Source organism: Balaenoptera borealis (assembly GCF_965194805.1).
Source record: "Balaenoptera borealis genome assembly, chromosome: 10".
Lineage (NCBI taxonomy): Eukaryota > Metazoa > Chordata > Mammalia > Artiodactyla > Balaenopteridae > Balaenoptera > Balaenoptera borealis.
Genome location: NC_138874.1, coordinates 88,581,746 through 88,606,563, shown reverse-complemented (window position 1 = coordinate 88,606,563; position 24,818 = coordinate 88,581,746). Strand labels below are relative to the sequence as shown.

Here is a 24,818-nt window from a genome sequence, read left to right as displayed (position 1 = left end):
GCAGATACAGGCTTCCAGGCCATCCAGGGTTCTGCGAGGAATTTCTGGGGAGCCTGGCTGGTTGCTTAGGGGACATAAACCTGTGAACTCTCCTTAAGAGAAAGTATGAAATCAATTGGTTCATTATCACACCAAACACGCTGGACCACGGAGGGCATTTAAGAAATGAGAGGTAGCAAAGAACTAGGAGGTTGTGTTTGAAAAGTGTGTGGAAAGGTGTGAAGGGGTTGGGGAAGAGGCAGGGGCAGGAAGACCTTTCTCCACTGAACCACATGATCTTGACCTTATTGAAGTCCTTGGGCAGTGAACGGAGGGATTACTTTGCCCATTTGACAATGTGTGTAGACATTTTTTACTGTGACAGCTGGGGCAGGAAGTGCTTTTGGCATCTAGTGGGTAGAGGCCAGGGATGACATTAACCATCCTACAATGCACAGGACAACCCCCAACAAAGAACTGTCTGGCCCAAGAAGTCACTAGTGCCAAGGTGGAGAAACCCTGGACCAGAGCATCGCATCATGGAATCACAGCATGTTAGAGGTGGGAGGGATTTTAGAAGTATTTTCACCCAATGCTCCCACTTCATAGCTGAGAACCCTGAGATCCAGAGAGGTGAAGAGACCAGCCAGGGTCACACAGCAAACAAGTGGCAAAACTGGTCTGGACCTCAGATCTGCTGTCTCCTTAGAATGACCTACCCAGACTCTCTGCAAAGTTGTTGTGAAGATTCAATGTGAGCTGTGAAAACACTTAGAAAATTATAAAGAGACTATTATTAATATTGCTATGATTAGGAATTTGGGAGTTTGGAAAGTTCTATTTCTGGCTGTGCCACTGACTCATGGTACAAGTTTGGGCACATCATTCCCCTACCCCCAGGCCTCTCTGTGAGTGCGTGTGGGGTCGGGGGTGGTCTTAGTGAATGATAATTATATCATAATCATTGTCTTTAGAGAAAATTCCAAAGATTTGCCCTTCAAAAACCCTAGACACTTAAAAAAAAGAAAGGATAAAAATTTTCCTTGAAAGAAATCATGTTGACTTCGTAAGAAGCAAAGCGTTTGCTTCTTGGAAAAATTCCAGTACCCGGGCCCTGTGAGTTGGTTCCAGCCCAGGAAATCTGATCAACATCCGGCGGAGAAACTGATAGCTCCCCAACTGACAAGCGGCTGGATTTGTCCCCACTCCCTCCACGACTTCTCCACCCTTTCCTGCTCAGCCCTCTTGGCCCAGGGAAGTTCTGCAAGGAACTTGAAGGAGAGGTGGGCAGGCGTGTCATTAATTAGTAAAACCTTGTTTACTTAACAGACATATTCTTAAAGATCTCTTCCAAGGGACATTTTGACATAATACTTTAATTAGCCACAAAGGAATCGTGTGTGCCGGGAGTGTAAAATGACCCTTCCTGTGGTTTCCAGTTTCTTATCTTTGTTTGCACCCAACAAGTACAGTGACAAGGTCACGGGAATCACTGTGGAGCTAAGGGGTCCTGTTGACTGAGGAAGGGACCGTGGGGACTTCTTCCCTCCCTAACAGCCGCTCCACCTACCTTGAGAGTCACCCCCTCCTCCGGATTTCCTTTGTCCCTGCCCTCCTTTGGGACCAGCACCATGCCGGGGAGCCCCTGTTCCCCACCTGGACAGGCAGAGGAGCCTTGCAGGGGTCATGGGAGCAGCCTCGGCTGGTGTTTCCTCACAGAAGGCCCCGCCCTGCCCTTGCCCTCAGGATTGGAGGTGGAAAGGTCCTAGAGGCTGTCCTTAGAGGACCAAGGCTCCACCCCTCCCTGCCCAAATTGGGAGGGCAAGCTCGCTCATAAATCTCACCCGGTTCCTGTCGTGAAGGTGGTGAGCATCTTGCGTGTCCAGGGCAGCCCAGCCTCTGGAGGTCAGTCCCTGTGATCAGAGTTGGTGAGCACACGGGCCCTTTCTGTCGCCTTGCCTCAGTGATGTCACGTTCCCTTTCGCCCTAGTCTCTAAGAACAGACTCTTTCTTGGAATCGCAATCATGCACCAGTCATCCAAGAAGCTATGTATATCCAAAGAGCCTTTTGCAGGTGGGGAAAGAAGAGCTCCCAAGAAGGAGAAATGCTGCCTTGCAAGCAGCGGGGGTGGAGACATGTGTCTTTTGTTCTCAGCTGTAAACCCAGTGCCTTGCACAGTGCTTGGCATATGGAGGGGCTCCACAGGTGCTCGGTGGGTGAACAAAGGAATGTGTGAATGTAGGCGGCCAGTCTGGGGCAGATGTGGCCCTTGGTATTAAAGTGGATCTCCAGACAGGCCTGGGTCCATAAGGCCAGCTTTCCTTCTGGCTCCTTCTTCCCAGAGCTGGCGCTTGGCCCTAGGGCTCTGTAAACCTCCAAAGGTCCCACTGATCAAGCAGGGTCTGAGGAGCCCACACAGGGTCCCCTCGTGAGGTGGTACCAGCTCTAAGCCTGGAGCAGGGCTGAGTTTCTCCTCCTCTTCACTTCTTCCGGATGCTCACTCCCCCCCATCCTCCACCAGGCTGCTACGAGGAAGCTCGGCGCAGGTCTATCTTGGTAGCTGTAAGCTGATAGAAGAGATGATCATTTGGATTTCCACCAAAGACAGACTGGGGAGTGAATCATTGCTTCACGGAAAGATTCCCAGGAGGATGCTTTTAAATAGCAAGGTCCACTAATGCATTTTAAATGATTTAGGACAAAAACCTGACCCAGAGACACTTAGGCTCGGAAAAGAACTTTGGAGGTCATCCAGTACCACACCGTCAACTACCCCCAGCTCCAGGACGTCCAAGTCCCCTCTGTGATACTCTCACTCACTTTTTGGAAACCAGCCAGTCTAGCCGTCCTGCACACTGCTGCCCCAGATCTAATCGGATCTCTACCCGACTTCAAACCTCCCGCACCGGGTGACTCCAGGCTCCTTCCCAGATGCACCAGGCAGGCTTTACAGGCCCCAACTGCTGCCTCCACGCAAGACTGTCTCCGCCTTCTCCTGCACCCTCCACTGCACACCCCAGACACTACATTCCAAAGGCATTGCCACCTGCACGGAGCTGAGTCAAATCCACCTGGCATGTAGCTCCCATTGGAATCCAGATTCCCTGTCTCCAGGGGGCCTTTCCTGCCTGCCCTTCCCACCCCCTGCACACCTCGATACTTAATCCCTCCCTCCTACGGGCTACGTCTGCACTTTGTACCTGTTGCTACTCTGAATGCCTACCCCTGTATCATGTCTCCCCGCTAGTGGGCTGTCAGCTCCTTGAGGTCAGAAGCCATGCCTCAGACATCATTTCTAACCTGGCCCTTAGCATCTGCAAAGTGCTTGAAAAATGGTTGTGTATATGACTATAAACTGAGGGGTTTTGCATTTGGAAAGCAGTGTTTAAAATGTCAAAGAACTCCACCAGGGTCCCTAGACAAATTAGTAACAGAAGCCAGCCCATGCCTCAATGTCTGACGGTCCTGTGAGTTCCATTCGACATTTGGCAGCTACTTCTGGACAGGGAGCACCTGGTGGGCCTGGACTGCATCTCCTGAGAGGCACTCGTTCATCCGAAAAACATTTATGCGGTAGTAATAGCATCACTGTCGTCGCCATTACCTACCACGCATGGACTTTGCCAGGACCCTAGGCATGCATTATCTCATTTCATTTCCCATTTTACAGACCCGGAAGTCCGAGCAGTTAATAATACTCATTAAGGACCTGCGCTGCCTTGTGCGTGAGGCTGGGAGACTCCATTTGTCCTCTCACTTTCAGAAACACCATTTCATTAGCCTGCTGGTCTCTGTGGCATCTCCCAGCCTGGGTCCCCTGCGTTTTCATCTGCCTTGTTCTGGAGCAGGTCCAAGTCTCTTTTCTATAAGTGCAGCCGCAGGCAGCATCTGGAGTTCTCTCCAGTTAGAGGGAAGGAAGAGGAAGCCTTATATTTTCACGGTGCTGGGGAAGATGCATAGGACATGGTGGCCCCGGGGGATTGGGGAGGTACAGAAGGTCTGGTGTTTGTCTTCCAGGCTGGCAATGCAGAAGACGGGGACGGGGGACGGGGTGGAGAAACGCCGATGACTGAGACATTAGAATGTACGCTCCACGGGGGCAAAGACTTCATTTTGTTCTCAGCTGTTTTCCCAATGCCCAGGCAGTGCCTGGCAGAAGTGCATAAGACTAGCGAATGAATGACTGAGTGAATGACTGAATGGCAGCCCCCAGCTTTCTCTCCATTTGGGCCACAGTATTTGCTTCCTAGCTGGCCTCTCTGTTTCCAGACCCACGCTCCCACGGCCTCCTCCACACCCCGCTGCTGCAGTGTTCTCTCCAACACGTCCCTCCAGCCAAGTCATCCCTCACCCTCCTGGCTTGTGTTGTGCACCAGGCCTCCACAGCCTCTTCTAACCTCCTAGCCGCACCCCGTCCCACCATCCGTCCTGTCCCAGCCACTCCGAGCCTCCTGGGGCTGCATGACCCTGCTCAGCCACCATGCCTGTGCTGGCTCCTCAGCCTGGAATGCGTTCTCCACCTTGTCCCCTGGCCAGTTCATCACCGCCTCTTAGGCCTTCCCCAGCACCCCCAGGCAGAGATGCTTGCTCCTTCCATTGTGCTCCCATCTTACTTCCTTTAAGACAAGTCTGGTGTAGTGAAAGACACTGTTTAGCGTAGTGTCCAAGGACACCATTTCTGGAGCCAAATGGCTTAGACACGAATCCTGGCTCTACCACGTACTAGTTGTGTGACCTTGAGCAAGTTACTTAACCTCTCTGTGCCTTCATTTCCTCATCTGTAAAATGGGGACAAAAGTGGTACCTACCTCACAAGGTTACTATGAGGATTAAATGAGATCATCCATGTAAAGGGTTGGAGTAGTGCCTGGCACATAGTCGGTGGTAGGTAAGTGTTGTTATTACTACCCATTCCTCATATAGTACTTGTTATATGAAATTGCAATTTAAAAAAAATCTCCGTTTGCCTTGTGTACGGGGTCCCATGAATTAGGTTGAAGAGTGACGTGATCAGCTCCGAGATTTAGAAAGGGAGCTCTGATGTGGAAGTAGGGCGAGATGAGAAGAAAGGGGGAGCAGTTAACAAGTATTACTGCTGTTCAGTTGAAGGATAAAGGGGGCAAATCCCCATTAGTGGGGATAGAAAGAGTGGGCAGCTTCGAGAGAGATTCATGAAGTGGATTGACTCAGTGATCCAGCAGTTGTGAAGAATAAGGAAGAAGCAAGAACCAAATATGATGCCAGATCTCCAGTTTGAGTGCTGGGGTTTGAAAGGGTCCAATGAACAGCATCCCACTTCCCTGTTCAGATTCAGGACCAATGAAGGGAAAGAAAGGTGGGGAGGGACAGGGGAGGGGAAGAGAGAGGCAGCGCTCAGACCGATGGAGATTAAAATGCTACCATCATTACAGATACAGCTGTTTGGAAGGCCAGGCTTCACAGTGGGATTCATGGAGCTTGCTGATGTACCTGCATCCCCACGGCAGCCCTCCCTGTGGGTGGGGGCAGGCCTGAGCCTGCCTGGCCAAGCTCAGCACGTGGCAGAGAGTGACCTCTGCAGGGAGGCAGGTCCAGAAAAGGCTCTCCGTGCCCAGTTTTTCCACACTGACCCATCTGATGAGGCCCTGCTCTGGCCCTTGGGAGGAGGGAGTGGGGAAAGGAGGGGAGCCAGGAATGATGCACTAGTCCAGGGGTTCTCAGTCTCAGCACTACTGACATTTGGGGCTGGATAATTCTTTGTTGTAGAGGGCTGTCACCTGCATTGTAGGATGTTAGGCAGTATCCGTGGCCTCTACCCACCAGATGCCAGTAGCACCCCCCTTCCCTGGTGGGACAACCAAAAATGCCTCCAGACATTGCCAGCTGTTGAGGGCAAGGGATGCAAATCACCCCTGGTTGAGAACCAGCGCTCTCACCCAATGGAAGGTCCTCCGGATGGAAACCTGAGGAGGGAAAAATGAGCGCTCCCTCTAACTCATGACCCAGTGTGGGACCTTTAAATAGGCAGTGCTAGGAGGGCAGCCTGGGATGGCATCTGGTTCGCCAGACCTTTGAGGAGTCTGCTGTCTTCCTTCTCTTCTCCTCCTCGCTCTCCTTATCCAGCTAACTTCTTAGCGTCCTTTACCGCTCAGCTACACCATCCTACCTCCACAAAACATTCTTCTTTTCCCCCTCCACCTGGCTAGTTTAGATACCTTCGTGCCCCTCCTCCACAGCACCCCTCACCTTGTACTGCAAATGTTGACTAGCTTTCTCCCTGTGACCCCAGCACCGAGCACAGCCCCAGGCTCACTGGGGGTCCACAGGAAGTGTCACTGCGGGTCAGTAAGCTCCCCTAGCTCTCCTCCAACGATGCCCTAGTCCCAGGTGCTCCTCTGTGTAGATCCGGTGGCCCAGCCCACGCAGGGCGGAATGCTTCCGCGGCTGCCTCTCTTCCTCAAGCCTCTGCCCTCCTACAGCTTCTGGAAGGGGTCTGTGCTCCCTGCTGGTTCCCAACATCTGAAGCATTCAGGGCTCTTGCTTTTGTGAGAGCTCAGGGCGGTGTCCTTGGCTCTTGTGATAATTGCTAAAGAACTGCTTGCCCTAAAAATTGCCCTGGAAGCCGCAGCTGCCTGACCCTACATCAGAGATCTAGGTTGCTTGGTTACCAGTTTTCAGACCCAATTCAGGAAAGTCCCGAGGCCGCAGAAAACTGAGTTTGGCTGCATGTGACCCACAGCCAATGTCTAAAGACTGTCTAGCCTTACAGCTATCTGTGTGAAAGGAAAGGAAATAAGCAGCGAGCCTGGCCCCCGAGAGGAGTTCACTAGCTCACTTAACCCTGGAAACCTTGGCATGTCATAGGATTCCCAGGTTACCGACGAGGACACTGGAGATCAGAAAGATTAAGAAACATGCTCAAGGTCACCTGCTAGTTTCTGGTGGAGTTGAGGTCCAAATCCAGGTCCCCGACTCTGGGCTTTGGTTTGTTTATTTATTTATCTTTCTCTCGATCCCACTGAGGATTGTTCAAGGCGTTAGCTTGTAGAATACTTTTAAGAAATTATTACAAAGCAATTCTTCCCACTGCCTGAAACACAAGCCCGACCACCTCTCGCCCTTGTTAAGACCCCTGTTTGCCCCCTCCTCTCCCTTCCCCTGCAGGAGCAGCCCAGGTGTTCCGGTCCTGCACCCTCTGGCCAAGCTCTGCCACTGATATTTATCCTCACCTCCCCCGGGCTTCACTGCCCCAGATGTCTTCCCACTGCACTTACACTACTTACTTACTACTTAACGCCACTCCTACCTGTAGATAGCTAGTAGGTGCTTGTTACACAGCATTCAAGAAAACAAAAAAGTTCAGTTCAAGGTACTTTTTAAAATTCTATTTTTAGCTTTTCTCCACGTTCTCCCCAAAGATTGAGATGTTCACAGTGGTGTGACAGGAGGTTTCTGAGCCAACTGTGTAAAATGTGAGGTCGCTCCAGCACCTGCTGTCCTTCTGCTTCAGGCAGTACCATCCTGCTCTGCTTTCTTCCCCAAACTCCATATCCCGCCTCTTCCTATGATACTCTCTGGCTAAATTGATTTTCTTGATAGACCTCAACAAGCTGGTGATGAATTCTGGTAGCAGAAACATTTTTCACTTCAAATCAGATTGTAGCTTACACTCCCAACTGGGGACTGTGAGTCTGGGGCAGTGGTTCTCAGCCCAGGCTGCCCATTAACATCATCAGAGGAGCTTCTAAAAATACACCCGAACCCCACCCCAGTTAAATCAGTTAAATCAGAAACTGGGGTGAAGGATCTGGGCAGCAGCATAGCTCTAAAAACTCCCCAGGTGATTCGATTGGACAGCTAGGGTTTAGCATCACTGGTCTAGAGCCTTGCTACTACAAGTGAAGTCTGTGGACCAGCAACCTCGGCATGCCCTGAAAGCTTGTTAGGATGCAGAATCTCAGGCCCCACCCCAGACCTACCAAATCAGAATCTGCATTTTACCAAGACCCTCAGGTGATTGGTAAGCACGTTACAGTTTAAGAAGCATTGCTTTCGGGAAAGAACGGTTTTAAGATAACTGTATGACAAGTTGCAAGCAATTTCTGCTGATTCACGTTATCATTTGGACATATTCCTTCATCCATTTAACAAATGTTAATTGAGTGCCTCCTATTACTCGGCACCACGATGGTTTGGGGGAACACTTTGGCATGCATCTCTATCTTGGCTTGCAAATTCCTGCCCATGCCCCGTCTTCTCTAGGCTCTGGCCATTAATGGTAGCTATCTTTTGTCTACTAGACCCGACCCCCACCTCCAGTTCCAGCCCTTTCCTTCTTCTCAATTCTTTGCAAAAATTAGAGTCAGAATCCCTCTTTGTCAGTCCCTATCAGTTGTGGTAATTTGACTGAGCTGAAGATAGCTAGTACTTTGAGTATCTAATGATCAACCGAGCCCGCAGCCCTGAGGATTGGTTTCAGACCCTTAGATCTAGAGGCAGAGGAGAAGTTTCTTGAACTAATCACTGTAGTATACAGTATGGTTTCTTAACTCTGGCTATTCAACATGTAGTTTATGGACCAGGATGGTCAGAATCATGTGGGAGCTTGTTCAGAATATATAATCTTGGGCTCTCCTGCAGACCAGCTGAATCAGAATCTGCATTTTAACAAGACCACCAGGTGATTCATGTACATATTAAAGTTTGAGAAGCACTGGAGCACTGGTATAAATTCTCAAATTTTGCAACATATTAGAATCATGTAGGGAGCTTTTAAAATTCTGATGCCCCTGCTGCATCCTATGCCAAGTGAGTGAGAATATCTTGGGATGAGACCAGGCATGAGTATTTTTTTATTACGGTATAATATACATAACATAAAACTTACCATTTTGACCATTTATAAGTGTATAGTTCAGTGATACTAAATGCATTCACATTTTCGTGCAAACATCACCACCATCCATCTCCAGAACTTTTCATCTTCCCAAACTGAAACTCCATAACCATTAAACACTAACTAGCCATTCCCCTGTCCCCCCAGCCCCTGGTAACCACCACTCTTCTTTCTGCCTCTATGAATTTGACTACTCCAGGTACCTCGTATAAGTGGAATCATACAGTGTTTGTCTTTTATGACTGGCTTATTTCACTCAGCATAATGTCTTCTAGGTTCATCCATGTTGTAGCATGTGTCAGAATTTCCTTCCTTTTTAAGGCATATCATATTCCATTGTATGTACATGTCACACTTTGGACATATGGATTGATGGACACTTGGGTTGCTTGTGGCCACTGTGAATAATGCAATTACGAACTTGGGTATACAGATATCTGTTCCAGTCCCCTCTTTCAATTCTTTTGGGTCTATACCCAGAAATGGAATTGCTGCATCGCATGGTAATTGTTTTTTGGATTTTTTGAGGAACTGCTGCACAGCAGTTTTCCACAGCAGCTGCACCATTTTATAGTCCCATCAGCAATGCATAAGGGTCCCAATTTCTCCACATCCTCACCAACAATTGTTATTTCCTGGTTTTTTGATTATAGCCATTCTAATGAGTGTGAAGTATTATCTCACTGTGGGTTTGATTTGCATTTCCCTAATGATTAGTGATGTTGAGCATCTTTTCATATACTTATTGACCAATTGTATATCTTCTTTGGAGAAACGTTTATTCAAGTCCTTTACCCATTTTGAATTGGATTGTTTTGTTGTTGTTTTTGAGTTGTAGGACTTCTTTATATATTCTGGATATTAATCCCTTATCAGATATATGATTTGCAAATATTTTCTCCCATTACATGGGTTGCCTTTTCACTCTATTGATAGTGTCCTGTGATGCCCAAAAGTTTTAAATTTTGATGCAGTCCATTTAATCTATTTTTTCTTCTGTTGCCTGTACTTTTGGTGTCATACCCAAGAAATCATTTTCAGACAACGGTATTTTTTAAAGCTCCCCAAGTGATTCCAACATACCCAAGTGATTCCAACATACAGCTAAGGTCGAGCAATGTTTCTCAAATTTTAACATGCATTCAGATCACCTGAAATCGTGTTAAAATGCACATTCTGATTTATTAGGTCTGGGGTGGGGCCCAAGATTCTGCATTTCTAACAAACTCCTCGCTAATGCTGATGCTGTTGGTCTGGGGACCACTGAGTAGCCAGAGTGTAGAGGGGCATTTCAGCGATTTCCTTCATCTGAGCCCCGAGCTAGAGGGTGGATATTTACCAGGCCTTCTCCTAAGTTTCCCACCACAACTGTTTCCCAGCAGGCCCTCGGCTGACCCTCTAACTTTCAACTGGTGCTGAGCAGCCTTGGGAGCCCTTGGCATGTCAGAAGAATGAAATATAAAGGACTTGTTCTCCCTGCTCCACTCTCAGCCCACCCCCCTGGGGGAGGCCGTCCACTGGTCTGCTCGTGCCTAGTGCATTCAGTTCCACACTAATGATGGCTGGTTCCTGTCTGGCCTTGGCCCCTGCAAGGGAACTGCTACAGAGCTCTGCTGAATAGCTCTTTTGCTCAAAATATGTTTAATATGCTCAGAAAGGAAAACCACACAGGTTGGTCTGAAGTTTATAGAAGAAGCTGGGAAGAAAAACTGCCGAAGGTCTGCTTCTAAAAAAAATCCTTTAATTCATCATAGAATTTTAGAGCCGGAAAGGACCTTTAGAGATCTACTCCCAGACCCTCATTTTGGAGAATAAAGCTGGGACCCAGCAAGGCTGTGACTTGTTCAAGGTCACCAAGCAAAACAGAGGTCAACCCACAGGTGTATTATTTCTGTTTAATCTTGCTTTAGGTTATTTATCTGGAAATGGATAACACAGAGTAGCTATTTCTTTCAGATGTCTCCTTTAATTAAAAGTTCTACTTTCAAACAAAGGTAAAAATCAAGAGGCTGGATCACAGTTCTTGCCCCTCGTGGCCTTCGTTAGAAGATTTCTACCAGATGCTTATATTACCCTAATAGGACCTGCCTCCCCGGTGGCAGTGACCCAAATTGCAAGTGCAGTAGTGCCTGGGAGGAACTTAATAGCTTCTAGAAGGCATGCCCAATACCAATTTTTCCTTCATGCCCATTGCAAATGTAAGCTGATCACAGTACTCTTTCAAGCCACTGCCAGTCAGTTTGACTGTCAAGTTGAAACTCGTCTGCCATCCCTACAGTAGAGTTCATACCTTGAAAAGTCCTGTGACCTTCAGATCCACGCTACATTTCAGCATGGCTATGCTGGTTGTTAAATACTCTTTAGCTTCTCATTCCCCCACCCCACCCCAGCTGCTCATTAATCCAATTATGAGTTTCCTTTATCCAACCAAACTTCTTGCCAAGTTGCAGAACTCTCGGAGTGATGTGTTTGCCTTTAGTGACTAGACAGCCCAGTAGATGTTGCTGTTGTGTTCAGACATCTCTGTAATTGGGACTGACCTCATTCTGATAGTGCAACACCCAGCATGTGCCCTCTAAACACGCTACAAGAACTTTCTTCCCAGGAAGGCTCGCTGAGGTTAGTTTCTGCCCTGCAGTTAGAGCCCTGCCCCTGTGTCTCTCTCCAGTCTCCCCAGCGAGGCATTAGGGAGGCTTCTGAATCATGTTTGGCTCCATAGCCAGTGCCTGGGCCCTTCATTTTGGTCTCTGGGTCCTGAACTGGAGCAAGCTCCTTTGCTGGCAGGAATGTCTGTCTCCATCTGGGGAGTCAGTCTTCAGGTCTTCTCTTCATTAAGACATCAGCCTCACTCAGCCTTGCTCTTGGCTGCCAGCCACGCTGACAAGCCAGCAGGAGAAGTTCCATCAGGAAGAGGTGTGCTGCCCTCTGTAGGCAGGAAGGCACCGCTTTGCCTGCGGGACTGCCTGTGCAGACCTTGTGGGACTTGTCCCAGGGGAGCCTTTGGAACACTCTCAGAGTTCTGATTCTAAGCCTGCGGGCAGCAGCTCGGGGTGGTGCCATCTGTAGCATTCTCAGTGTCTCCCTGGCTCACGTCAGGAAAGGATGGAGTTCTTCCACCTCCTTGGCCACTCTCATCTGTCTCCTGCGTGCCTGCCACCAGCTCCTGCAGCTCCAGGCTGTTTGGCAACACCCTGAGTTATGTTAGAGATATAATAATGAATTATACAATGGATTATACATAATTAATTTATAATAAAACACACACACAGTGGTTTAATTTCTCCAAGTGAATGATGTGCTGCTCGCCAGATCCTGCTGGAATACATTGCATAACTGACTGCTTCCTGGTCTGGAGGCGATGGCTAGCTGCCCTAGGGAGGGACCTTGGCAGGGGAACCTTCCAAGTCACAGATTCCCTCCAGGCTGCCTCTGGGGTAGGTCCCACAGAAGGACAATCCTTTACTGCCTCTACTATTGTTCTAGACATGGACCCTCATGGGGGTCTCACCCACCCCTGGACTCTCTGAGATCTGTTGTTTTCTTCATTCTCCCAGCCTTTCTCCCAGAGGATAGGAGATGCCCATGTGTTTATACTCTACTATTTCTTCCCTCCGTCCTTCCTTCCTTCCTTCCTTCCTTCCTCCCTCCCTCCCTCCCTCCCTCCTTCCCTCCCTCCCTTCCTTCCTTCCTTCCTTCCTTCTCCCAGCCTTTCTCCCAGAGGATGGGAGATGCCCGTGTGTTTATACTCTACCCTTTCTTCCCTCCTTCCTTCCTTCCTTCCTTCCTCCCTCCCTCCCTCCCTCCCTCCCTTCCTTCCTTCCTTCCTTCCTTCATTCTCCCAGCCTTTCTCCCAGAGGATGGGAGATGCCCGTGTGTTTATACTCTACCATTTCTTCCTTCCTCCCTTCCTTCCTTCCTTCCTTCCTCCCTTCCTTCCTTCCTTCCTCCCTCCCTCCCTCCCTCCCTTCCTTCATTCTCCCAACCTTTCTCCCAGAGGATGGGAGATGCCCGTGTGTTTATACTCTACCATTTCTTCCTTCCCTCCCTCCCTCCCTTTCCTTCCTTCCTTCCTTCCTCCCTCCCTCCCTCCCTTCCTTCCTTTCCTTCCTTCCTTCCTTCCTAAATATGTACGGAGTGCCTCTTTTGTGCCAGACAACTGTCCTTGGCTTCGTATGCATACGTGAACAAAACAGAGATCCTTGCCCTGGTGGAGCTTATGTTCTGGCTGAGGGAGACAGACACTAAGTAACAAAACATGATGAATGAGGAAGTCATCCAGCATGTTATACAGTGATAGGTGCTGTAGAAAAAGAAAAGGCAGAGCAGGATAAGGGTGACCTGACATGATGGGGACAAGTTGCAGTTTTAAAGAGCATAGTCAGGACAGGTCTTGTGGAAAAGTGGCAGCCTAGGGGTTGCCAAGCCCTCCAGGAACAGGAAAGAAAGGTACTGCTGCACCTAACATTTGTAACTTTTGGTTTCAGATGTTCCAGATGTTTCTGTCCCTGCTGCTGCTGTGGTTTCTGCCCCTGACTGAGGGGTCCCTGCGGGCTGAACCCATGTTCACGGCAGTCACCAACTCAGTCCTGCCCCCTGACTATGACAGCAACCCCACCCAGCTCAACTATGGAGTGGCAGTGACTGATGTGGACCACGACGGGGACTTTGAGATCGTCGTGGCAGGGTAAGTGCCTCCCGCCCTGCGTTTGACAGATATATTAGTCAGCTTTTGCTGTAATAGGGCCAGATAACAAATAGCTCCAAAAGCCCAGGGGCTTGCAACAACACACATTCTCATGCACTTGGGTCTTCGCCGGACTCAGCTGGGTTCTGGTAGGCTGTGTCGTTGCCTTTTTGCTGTAGCAGTGAGTTGGGATGGAGGGTAGATTGGAAGAAAAGTGCTTAATCCACAGGCTTTCCAGGGAGAAGATTTGAATGCCCTGCTTCAAGGCACTCTGTTCATATTTCAGCCTCCTTAGTTATGCAGGTGTTACTTCCTTACCAGTGAGACACTAGAATCTCTATATAAGAGGGATTTAAGGGTGACAATTATGGTAGAAGGGGATGCTCAAAGCTGCCTTTGCACAGCATTTTACACAAGACTAAGAAAACATTAATTGCCTGTTTCAGAGAAGAGGGGAGGTTGGCAATGAAGAAGGATAGTTAAACTTCCTCTAAACCATGCCTTGACGCTCCTGGTCCCTTCTCTCCTGAGACGCAACATTGTATATCAAGAAAAGATTTGGAGTCCAAATAGCTTGACTTCATGCCTTAGATCTACAGCTTTCTAGTTGCATGACCTTGAGTCAGCCCCTTATGCACCGAGATTCAGATGTATCATCTGCAAAAATGGAGATAGCAATATGCCTCCCTATCGTGAAGCTTCAATCGCTGTTGCACGTGAGTGCATTGTAAATTCTGCCAATCACCATTGATAATCCTTATTTATGGAGCACTGATATGTGCCAGGCACTGTGCTAAGCCTTTCCACGCACTGTCTTATTTAATCCTCCTGACAACACTATGCAGTAAATATACAAGAAAAGGAAATTAGTGTTCAGAGATGGTGAGTGACTTGCCCTCTATCAAGTAAATAGTAAGTGGATGAGTCAGGATTTGAACCCCGTGGCTCCCTAACTATAGAGCTGCTAAACTACATTGTACAAAGTTTAGTTATCACTTCAAAAATCAGCCAATCAATAAATACACTACAGGGGCCTGTCAACCTCATTCTAGAAGGCTGGAGCTTTTATGGCAGCACTGAACAAAGTAAATGGCAAGTAACATTATTTGTAGCAGTTGCATGTAACAGTAGAAACCACTGACTTTGGCACTGGAAAACCTGGTTTTAATCCTGTGTCATCCAATAGTTGTGAGCCTTGTGCAAGTTACTTAACTACACAGCCCCCACTTTCCTCATCTGTAAAATGGGCATGTTGAAATCTACCCCTGCCTACCACACAGGGCAGTGGTGAGTTTTAGTGCTGATGATGTATAGAAAAGATACTTTATAAGTGCATTTCTTCTTTCATTTATTCTTTTCTTGTACACCATGAAGAGTAGAAGTTCCTAGATTCTAGATCTCCTGGAAGTCTAGATTAGTGTGCTGACAAATAGAACTTTCTATGATGATGTAGAAGTTCTATGTTGGTTCTGTCCAGTATGGTGTCCACTAGCCACGTGTGGCTATTGAGCACTTGAAATGTGGCTACTGTGACCAAGGAACTGAATTTTTTATTTTATTTCATTTTAATAATTATATAGCCACATTTAAATTAGACAGCACTGTTCTGGGACTTCAGAAGGAAAACTAAAGAGCAGAGTGTGATAGAAAAGGGAGAAACAGGAATGCTTGTAATGACCCTTATTGCCGGGGGTGACCTGTACAGGGTCGGAACCAAGCAGCTTGTCTGTGTTCAGTTCTGTGACTGTCCAGTCACTCTCTGAGTCCAAGAGAAGCCTTCCTGGCCAAATCCTGCTTCCCGGAGCCTGTGGCACTCTGCCAGGGTCTCTGGGTAAGGGGCGGTGATGCACTTCTGAGATGTTCTGGTTGGCCCTGCCTCCTACCCGATGACACCAGCCTCCCTCTGGTAGGCACTGGGAGCTGACAGAGGACAGAGGACAGTGAGGCAACTTCCCTCCTTCCTATCTTTCCCTCCTCCTGGGCCCCCACAAGTTACTACGATGAGCAGGTTCTCCTTTCATCTTGGACGATGGGTGGCAAGCTCAGATTTCCATCCCACCCATCCTTTGAGGTGCAGGGGTTTGTTACTGCATCTCCGGAGCATCCAGCTTCTTGCTCTCCCAGTGCTGGGCGTTCATTTCATCTTCCTTTTCAGTGAAGGCTTTTTCTCTTTCTCTTCCAAGGAACTCAAGAAATTTGCTTTTGTGTCTTCTATGGCAGAGAAGCTAGACCATCATTCGTAGGCAGTTTAGAGTAGATGTCTAAACCTTGTCTAGCTTGCTGCTTCCTGTGGAGCCTGTAGCACTTTGGAGTTATCCTGCAGAAGCAAGAACCAGACCATCCTGGGTCTTTATTCTGAATCAGCCAGAGATCAGGGAAAGGCCCTTGTCTCTTCTCCCAGCAAAGGGCTGAGCCAGGCAGCCCCTGTCTGAGAAAGCTTGGGCTGCCAGGTGTTCTTCTAAAAGATGACATTGCTCACCGCCAGCAAAGAGGAAGATTTACATGGAGGACAGGAGGGCGAAATTGGGCAGCCTCCCAGCTCCAGGTCAGGCCTTCTTTGTGGCTGTTATTGCAGCATTGTGAATTCTCAGAGTATCAGAAAGACACGTGCTAATTTAAGTACCAAAATACATTCCAAAGGCAAATATAACTCTTTATTATCTTCAGCTTAGGATGATTTGTCACTGTCTTCTTCTTTGGGCTGGATAACCAGATGTTGACTATACAGACATATTTAAATCAGGACCTTGGCAGGTCATTCGGTCCACCCCTTGCCTTCCAATAAGGTCACACCTATAGTTTTTGGAGACTCCCTTTATTTAGAGCCTTCCAAGGGAATGTGTGCAATCTTTTCATAATCCAGCTCAATTACTTATGTCAAGAATCTATGTGACTAACCTGAGTCCCTCATATTTGAGCTTAGTAAGCCACTTCTTTTAACTTTTGTTTTGCTATTACCTTTGAAGATATAAACCAAGTGGTCACTACCCTTTCAAATAATGACAGCTAGGATCACTGCCCTGCCTTTCATGCCCTGTGGACTCCTTGGCAACACTTCTGACTTTGACCTTCATTCAGTTTTATCCACCCTACACCCATATTTAACTCTGTTTCCTTCTCTGTTTGATGGTAGACTCTGTTTAGGAATCACATAGCAGGAATTAAAATTTTTAAAAATTGAATGTGAATGCCTTTACCTGGGGCACCTGCAGTCCAGCTCCTGACAGACCCACCCTCTATTATCTTATAGACCTTTCCATTAGCTGGCACCTGAAGGCATTTGCGTTTCTGACCCCTGGGATATTGGGCAGCTCTTCAGTTTATAAAATGCCCGCACTTGAACTTGTCTTGGATTTGTTGACCTTGTAGTGTGTCTGACTCCAGCCCTGTTGCTTTGAGTATTTACTCTTTGAATAGGTTTGTTTTGTTTTGCCTTTTTGGTATCCTCCTTCTGGGTATTGACGGCATTGATTTTGAGCATGTTGTGGGTGAGTTTGTGTTGTTTCAGAGTCTTAAGTTAATTGTGATGGAAGGCGTGTGCACACTTCTGACTCTGGGAGGAGCAGAAAATGACCGCCCTTTGCTCCTCGGGGGTGGGGGAGGGAGAGGGCCGGCTCTGATCCTCCGCCACAGCTGGGCGAGTGCCTCCGCATGTGGAGGGCTTATCTGTTAACCGGCAGGTGCATGATTGCGGGTCTGCGTACAGTCTCCTCTCTGCGGGGTGAGGGGAGGATTTGATCACCCCCGGAGACGTCAACGCACGCACAGACCATTGAAGATCTTCGAGACGGGTTCCCTGGGTAAATAAAAAGCCTGGTGGCTTCTCCTTTTATCAGTGGAACTAAACACCCAATCTACAGTCTCACGAAGTCTGGAAAGGAATCCCTGTTGGTGTCAATCTTGAACAATTCCTTTAGAGGAGCTTTTGTTTCCTGGGATATCCCCAGAGGTCTGAAGTAACACCTCTACCCTGTCAGTTTCCAAGAAGTTTTGCCCAAATGGAAAGATTGTAGTGGTTCTAAAGTTTAAATCACGATTTAGATCAGTTTTTCTACACAAAGAGCATTCACTTGATAAAACCTTAACGCATTCTTCACACTTGGAAGGGTTTCGTTTAAAGGGATGCTACGTATTGTAAACCAGCGTGTCATTTTTTCTTAATTTTGCAGCTATGTCAGAAAACTTTTTTAATTTACTAAAATTAATTGAATTATTTTAAAGGCAAACTGTATTCAGTTACCAGATTAATCATAATCATATAGGAGATATTTTTGCCATTATAAGTAATAAGAACAATGACAAAGAATGAGATATTTATCTATGATTAAACCAAAGCAGCATTTATTCATTTTATTACCAGCATATATAGATATATGCAGTATATATAGATGTATGTAGTGTGTATAGATAGATATAGTAGATAGATGTAGTATCCATATACATATATTTAGGTCTATGTAGTAAACATAAATATATATAGTGCATATACATACACACACACACTTTCAACAAAATAGGAAAAATACTTTTGAACTTTCAGTCTTAACTGTTTTGTAAAATATCAATATGACGTTCTAATAGATTTGATCATCAGTTTTAACAACTTAAAAAGTTAGATTATTTCAGTTTCTCTTTTTTTAATTTAAAATACCTTTTACATTTTGATAACACAAATGTTTTATTGCAAAAAAATCCACACAATATAGATGAAAGTAAAAATCCATCTTTACCAACCTCCCATCCCTACTCCAAGCTCATCCCAGTGCCCTTCCAGAATAACAATTGTTTCCAGTTTAGTGCTTATACTTCTGAAAATTTCTATGTTACATATATATATTTTAAAAGTATATAATTTCAAGAGGAATCAAACTGATACACATTGTTCCAGAGCTTGCTTTTTTCAGTGTAACATATTCATTGTTCGAACATATGGATCTAACCTAATTTTTTTAAGTTACGTAGTGTGGATGTGCCACATTTGTTTTGCCACTCCTCAAGTGACATTTAAGCTGTCTCTAATCTGTGACCATTGCAGACAATGCTGTACTGCATATCCTTACACACATATGCGGATGTTTCTCTGGGATGATACCAAGAAGTGGAAATGCTGGGAATGATATGTACATTTTATACCTTAATAGATATCGCCAATGTTACCAATCTCAATCTTTTTCTATGTATTCATAGCCTAGAAATAAAGGGTAATTGGGGGGATTATTGATATCAACAGCTATTCAAACACCTACTGTGTGTACTGCCACATAGGCTCCAGGGTCTGAACTATATCAATTTAGATGTAATAAAGAAGGGGGGAAAAAAGTCCTATTCTACATCTGTAAAAGAAGCTGCTGCTGTTAAAAACTGGATTGAGGAACTTCAATACTCTGATTCAAACTGCTAAAAAGACTTCCTCTAAAGCTTCCTGTGCAAAAATATATTCCTTAAATGGGTCACCCTTAACCCTAAGATTCATTGTCCTCGGTATCATGGAAGAATGATTGCAGGGTGCCAGCTCTTCTGCTATGGTTAAGCATGGACTGCCCCTGATTTTGAATACTAAGAAGACAGGAGCTGGAGCAGGAGTCAGGGCTTTTAAACCCATTCTTAAAACTTTTATAAAAGGGTTACTCAGTAGTGCATGACAGGTTTTTGAGAGATATCTCAGTGCTACATCTGAACCTCCTTCTCCCCAGCCCTGGGCAGCCAGAAGCAATGGGCAAAAATTCCACTCCCCACCTAAAGTCACAGATTCTCCTGACAGCTCAAAGGACTGAGGCCCCTACGTAGTTACCCTGGTCACACACACGCACACACACACACACACACACACACACACGCATACACACCCAGAGCAAGGTGTCAGGAGGTGTGGTAGGCAGAATAATGGCCTTCTAAAGATGCTCATGTCCTACACCCCAGAATCATGAATATGTGACCTTGCACGGCAAAAGGGACTCCACAGAGGTGATTAAGTTAAGGACCTCAGGATAGGGACATTATCCTGGATTATCTGAGTGGGCCCAATGTAGTCACAGCCCTTCAATGTAGAAAAAGGGAGGCAGAAGAGGAGGTCCTAGTGATCTGATGTGAGAGTGGCCATGGAGGGAGTGGCCCCAAGTCAGGGAATGTGAATGGCCTCTAGGAGCTGGAAAAGGTAAGGAAATAGATTTATCCCTAGAGCTTCTTGAAGGGAATGCAGCTCTGCCAACACCTTGATTTCAGCACAGACCAACGTTGGACTTGTAACATACAGAAGTGTCAGATAATCAATTTTTTATTGTTTTATGCCACTAAGTTTGTGGTGATTTGTTACAGCAGCAATAGGAAACTAATACATTAGGTAAAGGGCAGGTGCTTGGTGACATTTCTCAGAGAGGTGATGGCCGTTACCTCCGAAGATTTTAATAGTATTATTTTACTAATTTCACAGCAATAAAAGAAATATACCACCCACAAACATATTATTTAGAAGAATAAAAGAATATATTTAAAAGAAATATATCACCAACAGAAGTATTATTTTTATTCAGTGACATTCCCCTAAGAACAGGTTCAGTTTTGGAAAGAAGCCCTTAAATCACACTTCATTCCTAGGCGGCCATCCACATTAATTCACCCTGCAGCTCGCTGTGTGACACCTGGTACCATGAGTGGTTGGAGGTGTGGAGAGAGATTCAGAACTTTTAAAGATCTCACTGTCCTTGGTGAGGCAAACACACTCACTTGGGTGAGGTCATAAGTGACGTGTGCCCCCAGGGAGATGCAAACATTCCGAGAGGTCGTAGCAGGTGGAGAGCAATTCTAGGTGAGAATCACAAAGGCCTTGGAGGGGCATTTGGATGGTCTCAAGAAGGATAGGTTAGGTCTATTTAACAAGGGGACAAAGGCCTCTCCATGTCGAAGAGAACTTTACGCTTATTTGGATTTTGTTGTTTGTTTGTTTTTAAATTAATTTTTTTTGAAGCATTTTAACAAAAGACTGATTTTCACAGAGTATTGAAGAGTATTTTTAAAAAGCTGCTCCAAAATAGTAATATAATTAAGACACTAAAATTGCCTTTGCTGAAAACAGCAAAGCTACTTTTAGTCTGAATTTTTCATCCATGCAGAAAGTGGATGTATGCCCTGTCTCCAATCACTTTGCTTTAAACTCTCTTTTCCCATTTTTTTAAGTGGTGGGCTGGATGGAAGGGCTTCCTTGTCCACTGGGTCCCACACCAGGCTCCCCAAGGTTCAGGCCCACAGCAGGCAGGAGCCCAGACCAACCCTCCGCCCTACCCTCACAGCCTTCAGGCCTTCTTCCTCTCCCCCCCTCCCTCCGCCCTCCCCTTCCTCCTCCCAAGCTCACCTCACACTTTTCTCTGGAACAGGTGCCATTACCACCCCTGGAATCACTTCTGCTCTGGGGGTCCAATCTGACCCCTGCCTCCCTCTCTTGTGTTTTTCCTCACACACCCCTTCTCCCCAGTGCTACTGACCTGGTGAGTCACTTTCTTTCAAGAATGCTATGGTTTTGACTTAATTTTCCCTTTGAGGAATCAGTTACTTTCGAGGCGCAGGTATCTAAGAAAACATTCAAGGATGTGAAGAAGCTAAAAGCAAACATTCCCCACTTCAAATTTTTACATGCTCTCCCCTCGTTTACCTTCACCTGTTTGCAGATTAAAGTTGTGAAGGGGTGGAGGGCAGAAGCAATGTCTTGTATTTTACTTACATCATCTCACTTTAAACCATCACAGCAGTCCATATGATGTGTAGTATTTAATTGAGTCTAAGTCACACATTTTTTCACACTTTTTTATTGAGGTATAGTTGATTTACAATGTTATATTAGTTTTGGGTGTACAACACAGTGATTTAAAATTTTTATAGATTATACTCCATTTATAGGTATTATATATTGGCTACATTTCCTGTGCTGTACAACATATCCTTGTAGCTTGTTTATTTTATATATAGTAGTTTGTACCTCTTAATCCCCTACCCCTAGTGATTTTAACATCTCTAAAATTGGGATGTGACCTACAATTGGCAGCTTGCATTTAATTGGCAGGGTTTTTTTCTCTAGAGATACATAAAAAAATGGTGTCTGATCCCTGATGATATTTTAGATTTGATGAAAGCACTGTAGATAGGGTTATCCCCATTTTGCAGATGACAAAACCAAGGCCCAGAGATCTGCTGAGAGTCATAGAGATGGTGAGAGGCGGAACTGTTATTCTATATGTGCCCATTGAATTAGGTTTGTTAATTGTGTTGTTCAAATCGTAATGGTAGTCCATTTCTTTCTGTGGTTCTGTGTTGTTGTGTATATGTTGAGGCTACTTTATTAGATGCAGTTTTAGAATTCTTTTTTTTAAATTGAGAAATAATTGACAAATAACATTATATTAGTTTCAGGTGTACAACATAATGATTTGATATTTGTATATATTGCAGTGTCTTAAGAATTCTTATATTTTCCTGGTGAATGAAAGCTATTATCATTATGAAGTGACCCCAGCCATCGCTAATTATGCTTTTGGCCTGATGTTACTATAGCCACTCCATCTTTCCTTTTGTTAATATTTGCCAAGAATATCTTTTTTCCATACTTTTGTTTGAACTCTCCAAAGCCCTTATGTTTTATGTATGTTTCTTGTATGCAGCGTAAGTGTGGCTTATGTTTTTTTCAACTGTTTAACCATGTCCGTCCTGCTGTCCTGTTACTAATGAGATTAGTCCATTCCATTTAATGGGAACATTGATATGTTTAAACTTGTTTCTATTATCTTATTTTTTTTAACTTCCAAGATTTCAATGCTTCTTTTCTTTTTCTTTCTTGCTTTTTAAAAATTGATTGATTTAGGGGCTTCTTTTTTTTTTTTTTTTTGGTTGTGAGGTAGAGATTCTTGTTTTTGAAATCTCATTTTTTGCCTCTACTGATTTGAGATTTATACCCTCTACTTCTGTACTTTTAGTGGTTCCCTTTGAAATTTTATGGTACATTTTTAACCTAACAAACTCTAAAATTATCAACCCCTTTCTATAACAATACAGGAATTTTTGTACACTTTAACTCTGAACACCGTTTCCTGGTATACATATAGTACTTTAGTCTTGCCCTTTGCAAACCCTATAAGTTATAATTATTTTTATTGTTTTTATCTAAAGGCAGTGTTTTTATTTCTGTCCATGTTTACCATCTTATTTGCTCATTTTTCTTCTTGCATCTCAGAAAGACCTTCCTATCATTTTTCTTCTTCCCAGCATACCTCTTTTAGCTGTTCTTACTGAATGCCAGTTTCTGGTAAAATCTCTCAGTTTTTGTTTAATCTAAAAATATATTTATTGTATCTCCATTCTTGAAAGATAATTTTTCTGCATTCAAAAATTTTAGGCTGACAGTTTTTATTCCTCTGTCACTTGTTGCTAAGATGCCAATCATTAGTAATGTCATTCCTTTGTAGGTGGTCTGTCTCTTGTCTCTCTTTTTCGTCTTTTGGATTTTGCAGTTTCACTACTATATGTATTGATATGGGTCTTTTTTTTAACCGAGCATGTGCTTCCTGAGTCTGAGGATTCCTGTCTCTCATCAGCTTTTAATGGTTCTCAGCCATCATCTTTTTAAAACTCTGTCCCTTCTCTCTACTCACTCCTTTTAGGACTTCACTCAGACATGTCAAGTTTTCTCATGCTAGCCTCCAAATCTCTTAACCTCTTTCATTTTATTCATCTCCTGTCTCTCTGTGATGCTGCATTCTGGGTAACTTTCTGGGTATATCTTCCAGTTCACTAATTCTTCCTTCAGTTGCATCCAAACTGTTGAGTTTTAATTTCAAAAACTGTTTCTCATTTCTAGGAGTTTCGTATCCTTTTTCAAATCTCCCTAGTCATTTCTGATAGTGTCTTGTTGCTTACTCATTTATTTCATTCTTTGTTCTGTTAAACATTTCTTACATAGATATATTCTGTATTTGACAATTCTGATATCTACAGTCCTTGGGGGTTTAATGTGTTCTTAGTTTTTTGTTTTTTTCTTATGCTTATTTGAAGTGGCTTCCCTTCTTAGTATATTTGCTTGATCTTAAAATGTGGGAGTTCTGTGGCCCTAAAATGGAAATGCTTTTTACCAGAGAGGATTTGTAGTTATCTCTGCCGAGGGCCTGGGGGTCCTACTGACCTGAGAACACTATAGGTCTCTCCAAGGGTTAATTTAGGATTTAATGTAAGATTCTAGGGTTCAGCATCTCCACCATGCTGCCAGTTCAGCCTACTTGTTTACCACTCATTGCTGCCAGATCTAGTTTTGGCTCACTTTTCTGTGGGATGGGGTAATTTGTGGAGATTTCCCTTAAGTTTTTACCCAGTAGTACATTAAAGATATGTTTTATCTGGGACCTACTTGTTTTGCAGTGATAAGGTCCTTCAGCAATCTATCATATGGATGGAAACATAAGTCTGGGGTTGTCAATAGGTTTAGGATCTCCAAGGCTTATTTTTCTATTACCAAGAAGACTTGGGAGGGTATGTGCAGTTGAAAGAAGTAGTATTTAAGAGATTCTCTTCCTTATCTCTTCAGAGATGCTTTAATTTACTTTTTGCAAAATAGAAACATCTCTATAGCATGGGACACTTGGGTGTGAAATGGAGAAGTATAAGGATGTGTGTTTATGGGGAGAGAAGCTTGTGCAATAAGCCACATTCACTCAAGTAGCCAGGCCAGACCCTTGGACTGTGCCTCAAAGGAGGAACATGGGAAAGTCAAGATTAAAGTCCATTTCCAGTGTAGATGATACCATATAAGGTCACTGGTGTTTCGTTATGTCAACCAGGGAAGTGTGTGACTGTGCACATCAGAAAGGACCCCTTCCCCCTCAGCAGCCATCTTTCCATGTTGTTTATAGGATTACAGCCATATGAAGTCATGGGCAACTACCCAGTATCCTTTGACGTGCCCTAGTGTTGTGGTCACTCTGTATGCTGGCCACGAGGGGGCAGTGGTAAGATGAGCAGCCTAATGAGGCGTCTACCTGGTTGGGAGCTACTCTGGAGAGCAGCATTACACTGGTGGGGTCATCAGAATAGGGTAGCAGAATCTTCTCCTTGGACCTCCACACTGTCTTCATTCCTTCTTTTGGGAAGAACATTCCTTCTCCTTTGGAGAACTGTTCTAATCACAGGATCCTTTGGGGCTGCCAAAGTATCCTTTTGGCCACTAGGGATTAGTCTGGGGTTCTCTGTGACCTAAGACTGTCCAATCAGCTTCTTGATCTGAGATTTTTCATCCTGAATCTAAG

At 45.2% G+C, this 24,818-nt stretch overlaps 1 protein-coding gene across 3 annotated transcripts in view; it reads left to right on the top strand.

Annotated features, from left to right (window-relative positions):
• Window positions 1–24,818, top strand: part of CRTAC1 (cartilage acidic protein 1) — a 133,481-nt gene that overhangs the window by 4,521 nt on the left and 104,142 nt on the right. For all 3 annotated transcript variants that reach the window (XM_082408105.1, XM_082408106.1, XM_082408104.1), the window contains exon 2: window positions 13,340–13,539. In XM_082408105.1, the coding sequence (XP_082264231.1) occupies window positions 13,340–13,539 (200 nt within the window). The remainder of the gene's footprint in view (window positions 1–13,339; window positions 13,540–24,818) is intronic.